This window comes from Adiantum capillus-veneris, chromosome 21 (assembly GCF_014529385.1).
Source record: "Adiantum capillus-veneris isolate H3 chromosome 21, ASM1452938v2, whole genome shotgun sequence".
NCBI classification, from domain to species: Eukaryota; Viridiplantae; Streptophyta; class Polypodiopsida; order Polypodiales; family Pteridaceae; genus Adiantum; species Adiantum capillus-veneris.
Genome location: NC_140951.1, coordinates 9,109,163 through 9,116,083, shown reverse-complemented (window position 1 = coordinate 9,116,083; position 6,921 = coordinate 9,109,163). Strand labels below are relative to the sequence as shown.

At 44.7% G+C, this 6,921-nt stretch overlaps 1 protein-coding gene across 1 annotated transcript; it reads left to right on the top strand.

Annotated features, from left to right (window-relative positions):
- The first annotated feature begins 4,083 nt into the window (after positions 1-4,083).
- Positions 4,084-5,507, top strand: LOC147430515 (uncharacterized). The gene has a single exon (XM_086493137.1). It carries the CDS (start codon positions 4,215-4,217, stop codon positions 4,818-4,820), a length of 606 nt encoding a protein of 201 aa, XP_086349263.1. The 5' UTR covers positions 4,084-4,214; the 3' UTR covers positions 4,821-5,507.
- Positions 5,508-6,921: the final 1,414 nt, after the last annotated feature.

Genomic DNA, 6,921 nt, shown 5'->3' with positions numbered 1-6,921 from the left:
TCTCTTTCTTCACACATGAGATTGTGTGAGTGTGTGTGTGATAATGCTTTGCAAAAATCAGCCCCCTCTCTCTCTTGGGCGAGCCCTCTTGCTATTTCTCTTGCAGGCTCCCCATTGGGCCTCCCCACGGCTAGCCTATCACAATTAAGCAGCATAAGTGATAGCCTTCTGACATGTGTCCCCCTTTCCCCTTTTGTGAGAGCTTTAGGTAATTAAATAATTAAACTAAACTCTCATTGGACCCCTTTGCCTCCTGGCCAATAGGAATCAGGCAAGCCATTGGGCTCCTGAATGCTCATTGGACCCCTTGGGAGACTGCCCAATAGTCTTCTAGGACTATTAAACTAGATTTAATCTAGCCTAATTCTCATTGGTCCACCTCCAAGGCCATCCAATAGGAATTGGGCACACCTTGTGGGCATCTGGCCTAGGGAGCTGACATGTGTCCCTCATTCCCTTTGTGTAAAGGGAGCTTGTGTGTGTGTGTGTGTGTGGCTTTCTCTCTCATCCCCTAGAAGAAGGGCTCGCCCCCTCCCATGTAGGGATATGCAAATACTTTTTAGTCACACACAAAGCATCCAATTTCCCCTAGGGTTGACCTTTGGACATAACCTTTGAATTTTAGAACCTTAGCATTTTGGAAGTCTTAATGGGCTGAACCTTAGGGTCTTTTTAGCCCATTGTTGCACATGGCTCTTTTGCAGATGGCCCCCCCTTTGGATCCCTACTATGGCCGGTCTGCTAGCTTAACCAATATTCTAGCTTTTTCTCCCCTGACACTTCCCCACATTAAATGATCAGTTTAATATGAGAAAATCATTTAGGAGAATGAGATATTGATTATTATGACAGCTTGCAATTCACCCTTAAGCTTAATCATTTTTGCATTCTCTTGCCCTAATCATTAGAGTTAACAATTAAGCTTGGGAACACTCTTGGAAATACCAATGAGCCACTACCCTTCTTAATTTGAGACACTTTGATTAGTGGTGTTTAATAACTTTATGTGTGTGTGCAAATTTTCACTTCTATTGCTCTCATTTTCAGCCTATAATATCACATCATTACTCTTATAGAGGGTATCATTGCCTTGTGAGGTTTGTATGTGTGCAGTGTGCTTCTAGGCTCCATTCCATAGAGCCCTCAAGATTTGAGTTTGCACATCATTAGGTCATTCAATTAAGCCTCTCAATCCTATGTGTTTTTTGTCATTTTTTGGAGTTCATAATCGCAGTTTTTTTACCTCATTAGCTTCACTTAATCACTTCCTAAAGATAGGTGTGTATGTGTGTTTTAGATTTTTCTTTGCTATCACATCGGTGGGACCATTGCCTATTGAGAGATTTTTTGACTTAATAAGGCGTGGGACAATGGGCGGTGACTGTCCAAAATTCAAAAAGGCGCTCAAGCACTCAAAAGAGGCCCCCCTGTCCATGAACGGACCCTAGCCATTGATCGGCTACCTATGCGGGTGAAACGTCATCCCACGGCCCCTGTAATCAGTCGCAGCCTATTTGCCTGGCCGGAGGACCTGCCCAAAGGCCCTACTCGCATGCCCCCACCAAAGCAACATTGGATTGTCAAGTTGCTAGTGTTAAATTCTACAAAAGAATAAATTCAAAATTGGAAACCAAAGTTTAGCATACTTAAGAACTTTTTGTGCCATTGAAAGCCATAACATCTTGAGTTGGTCAATATGGCTTGCATTCACCCTTTAAATAGGCCCTTGTCCATTTATATTTAGAAACCTCTGTCCACACCTAGCAATTGGCCCTTGGTGTGTGTAAAGATTGGGTTTTGTCCTAAAGACTGAGTGAAGGAGGCAAGAGGACGAGTTATCCCACATGTAATGGAGTCAAGTTGTAGAGCTACTTAAAGCTCATTTTCATGAATAAACAACACAATTCAAGTTTGCACAACATGCTTGTCTATGGTGAGTTGATGTATCTGAAGGTCAAATAGTCCTATGGTCAACCACCTAGGGATGTCTACGAAAGTTTTGAAGCAGGTCGGAGTGTGTGTATAAGCAAAAGGTTCCGAGGTTAAGGTCAGTGAGGATGGTTCTCTGAACCCTAAAGGTGGCAATCAGACATATACTTTTTGGCCGACATTTTAGTAAGCCATGAAGTCAGTAATTCTCTCATCAAGTGCTAGCCGTCATCTCCTCAACAAAGTCAAAACTCGAAGGCTAAGTGGAGGGTTTGAGCTACTATGATTGGGACGGGCATGGGTTGCATAGTGGGGGCAGCCCCGATCATAGCCGCTTAGAGAGGGCGGTAGAAGAGGGGCCGGGGGACTGCCCATAATGTTTCCGACCATTTGAGGTGAAGCCACTCTTGAAATGAAGTTTTTTGAAAGTGAACAATAATATTTAAAAAAATCCTGCTGATGACGAGAATCCTGAGTATGGGCTTGCACGTGGAGCTGGCCTAGAACCAGAAAAGGGGGCGCTGTAGAAAAAAGAGGCTGCCGTCAAGAAGAAAGGAAAGAGAAGGCATGCGGGGGTCACAGGGCCGAAAGCAGGTGGAGGAGGATGAGAAAAGACCAGCACGTGAGGTCGATTGCAGGGCTCGCTTGCAAGCAACCAAGGGCACATTGCAGAAGCTTTAAGGGGCAGCCACCATGGCGAGAGCAGGAGGATAAGGTCGAGAAGCCACTCAGAGGGGAGGAGCTTTGGAACATCACCAAGGAGGGGAGCTAGGTGCCACCAGAGGAAGGGAGGTATTGAGAGCTATGCCATGTTGAGGGGCCGCAAGAGGGGGTGGCCTGGGGATCATTTTAGGTATCAAAAAAATGAAGACTCTGCTCTTGGTAGAGGGTTAACATTGTTCTTTCCTTGGAGCTGCTACGTGTGGCGTCAAACGTGCTCTCGATTTGGGTTTGATGTTTTTGTGTTCATATGGTCATTTCCAGTTTTTACATGCCATTGGTATTAAAACAAATGTGGTTTCATATGAAACAGTAAGCATCATAGCTGGATGCAGTCTTTGAAGTTGCATTTGCAGGTGTTTGAGTGGATAGGTTTGTGATCCCTGAATTGGCAGAGAGGCCAAGCTATAGGGGTCTTTTGCTCTGGCTTTCTCCTGTCATCGTTTTAGTGCCCGCCAGCTTGTCATTGAGTACCTTCAGTAACAAGAGCAGTTTTTGTTTTGAGCGACCAACATAGGTATCATAAACTTCTGCAAAAATGGTAGCAATGAATATATGCTTCTGTGGAAGGAGAAATGAGGATGTACAGACATGGGTTGTTGAAGCAGATATGTTGCTTTTAGAGCTTGATATCTTTGATGATGTAGAGAGGGCTGACTTCATGTATGAGAGGCTGTACGAGGATGCTTGACATTTCTATGAATGTCTTCCTAAGCAAGTGTAATATAGTTGGAAACTCATGAAGTAAGCTTTTTTGAAGTAATATGCATGTTCAAAGCCGCCAGCAAGAGGTCATGCATACTTTTGTGGCACTTCAAGTGAATGCTTACAGTCTTGGATAACTCAGGTTGAGCATGAGATGATGCGACTTGCAATTGATATTGATGTAGCAAAAGCTGCATATGCTTCACAAGGCTTGTCTCATGATTCTTTTATGTTTTTGCACATGCTTCCGGATGAGTGGCGTTACAACTGGTCAGCCTTGAAGGTCTCATTGCTATTGCGCTATTGGAGGTTGCTAAAGCCTCAAGAGTCAATAGAGGACTCCCTTGTCACTACTTTTGAATCACTACAAGTTGAGTTTGGGCATATGGTGTGGAGTTTGTTTGAGGGAGACACTTGGGAGTTGGGTTTGTATGGCTTGCCTCTTATGGAGAGGTTGGTGGTTGACATGGTGGAAGATTTATCTGTCACAAAGCCTATGCATTACGATGATGAGGTTTTAGAAGATGGATATTGTAGCAATTTTGAGTTTGATACATCTAGTTTTTTATGTGAAGATGATTTATGTGATACTACCTCTCTCGATGATGCATCTGTTGATGAAGAGTCTTCCCGCAATGACTCGATGGTGTTTGACTTGGCTCCATTCATGAGGGACATCAGATCACTGAAAGAAAGATGGCTAGTGGATTTGAAAATACCAAGAGAGAGAAGCAAACTTTGGAATCTCCTAGGAGGAGTGAGGATGTAAGCATAGGAAAGGGAGAGCAAGGACTTGTTTCTTGCGAGGAGTGTGTGCAACCAATAGCAAAGAAGAGTGAGGATGCTAATTTGAAGAGGTTATGAGTTTTTGTGATGACGAGAGTATGTGTGAAGAAGTGGTGCAGATGGAGACTTTGTGTGATGATTTTGGTTTTCTCGATAGCCTGTTATCAGAATCAAGTGTTGATGTATCCTTTTCTTTTACCCTTGATACTGGTACACTGGAAGATGTTATTTCTAAGTTTTTTGATCGTTTACTCGATGAGAAAGTGCCTCTTGAGACGGTCATAGATGCTCGAAAGAATGGTAATACTTGTGCAGATGTCGTGAGTGTGTTTAATAAGGGATTTGTATGCCTCTTTGACGGCATGTATTCTTTACAATGCCTCTTGAAGGCCACAACTTCTTCTCATGATACTATTACAAGTATTTTCGAGGCCTTGGAATGCGGTGTGGCTTATATTGGCCCAACTACAGGTTTTTGTGCAGGAGATTACCATGAGGGAAGTCTTATGATTCATATGCATGAGGATGACGGGGTCTATGATGCGTTCTTTAGTGTGATGTTAATCCATGGAAAGCTTTGGGAATGTTCTTGGGAGCCAGGTGGAGGTTTGGTTACTTATTTAATGCATGGAAGGCCAAGTTTTCTTGTGTGGGATCCAAGTGGAGTGAGGATCTACTAGTGTTGCTGCTGAGCATGAATGTGCCAGCAGGCTAGGGGGGTTGGCAAACTATGATAGGAATTTTTTGGTTTGATGTTTACCAGCCCATGTATATATGGTGGGGCCGCTTTTTCCATTTTTGAGTGTGCTATGGTTTATTGTACAGTGCTGGGCAATGCCAATCCTTGATGTGTGCTCTTGGCTATGGTCTACAGCTTGCCATTTAACCATATTTGCAAGAGTTTAGTAGTGTTAAAGTTGAGCACGAATGCTGAACTAGAGGATTGGGCAAATTGCGTCGAGTTGATGTATCTCAAGGTCGAATAGTCCTATGGTCAACCACCTAGGGGATGTCTACGCAAGTTTTGAAGCAGGTCGGAGTGTGTGTATAAGCAAAAGCTTCCAAGGTTAAGATCAGTGAGGATGGTTCTCTGAACCCTAAAGGTAGCAATCAGACATACTTTTTGGCCGACATTCTAGTAAGCCATGAATTCGGTAATGCTCTCATCAAGTGCTAGCCGTTGTCTCCTCGGCAAAGTCAAAACTCGAAGGCTAAGAGGACGGTTTGAACTACTATGATTGGGGCGGGCATGGGCTGCATAGTGGGTGCAACCCCGATCATAGCCACTTAGAGAGGGCAGTAGAAGAGGGGCCGCGGGACTGCCCATAATGTTTCCAACTATTTGGGGTGGGAACCCACTCTTGAAATGAAGTTTTTTTTCAAGTAAACAATTAAATAAAATAAAAATTCCTGCTGATAATCCCGAGTATGGGCTTGCACGTGGAGCCGGCCTAGAACCAGAAAACGGGGTGCTGCAGAAAAAAGAGGCCGCCGCCAAGAAGAAAGGAAAGAGAAGGCATGCGGGGGTAACAGGGCCGGAAGCAGGTGGAGGAGGATGAGAAAAAGCCAGGCTCGGTAATTAGCATGTAGAGTCGATTGCAGGGCTCGCCAGCAAGCAACCTAGGGTGCACTGCAGAATCTTTGAGGGGCAGCCACCATGGCGTGAGCAGGAGATAAAGGCCGAAAGCCACTCAGAGCGGAGGAGCTTTGGAACAGAACCAAGGAGGGGAGCAGCTAGGCCCACCAGAGGAAGGGAAGTATTGAGAGCTGCACCATGTTGAGGGGCCGCAAGAGGGCTGGCCTGGGAAAGCACTGAGAAGAGGTGAAGGGAGCAATATGGGGGGGGGATGTCGCCAAGGCTATGAGAGGAGGCCGCAACCTGTAGGGAAAGTGGCCTAAGGGACGTCATCAAGAAGGAACAAAGGACCTTCCAGCGTTGTACACAGGGCTTCCAAGGCTAGGGAGCATCGCTTTTTTAATCGAAAGGCGCTGTAGCGAAGTGTAGGAGGGCATCGAATGCAATAGGAGGATGTTGCATAAGAAGCTGAAAGTAGCCTGCAATATGCAAAAGGAGGGAAATACAGGAGCTGCAAGGAGGAGGGTCACCTTAGAGATCAGATGACATTGAAGGAAAGTCGTGAGCAGATGAAGGATTGACGCCAATCGAGATGCAGAAGGGGCTCAAGTGGAGATTATAGGAGCCGAGCGGGTAGCACGAACTACTGGTTAAGAGGCTGATTGTCAGGGCGGGCTATCATATTGTCAAGCAACATGAGGAGGTGCATCTCGCAATTACAACTGGCTTTCTACTACATTAAAGAAAGGGCATCTCCAAGGCTCGTTATCAGAGAGCGTCCACAGCATGGAAGTGAAAATTTGCACACACACACAAAGTTATTAAACACTGACAGGAGAAAGCCAGAGCAAAAGTCCCCTATAGCTTGGCCTCTCTGCCAGCTCGGGATCACAAACCTATCGACTCAAAACACCTGCAAATGCAACTTCAAAGACTATATCCAGCTATGATGCTTATTGTTACTCCTCTTTTCATATGAAACCACATGTGTTTTAACACCAATGGCATGCAAAAATTGAAAATGACCATATGAAAACATTAAACACAAATCGAGAGCACGTTTGACACCACACGTAGCAACTCCAAGGAAAGAACAATGTCAACCCTCTACCAAGAGCAGAGTCTTCTGATGCTCATGTTCCCTGGTTTCATTTTTTTTTTAATCTAAAATGATCATATATACATAGAAACATATATTGAACTCA

Bases quoted from the DNA above. Each gene is read 5' to 3' on its own strand.
- LOC147430515 (XM_086493137.1), top strand. From the start codon at position 4,215: ATGAGTTTTTGTGATGACGAGAGTATGTGTGAAGAAGTGGTGCAGATG.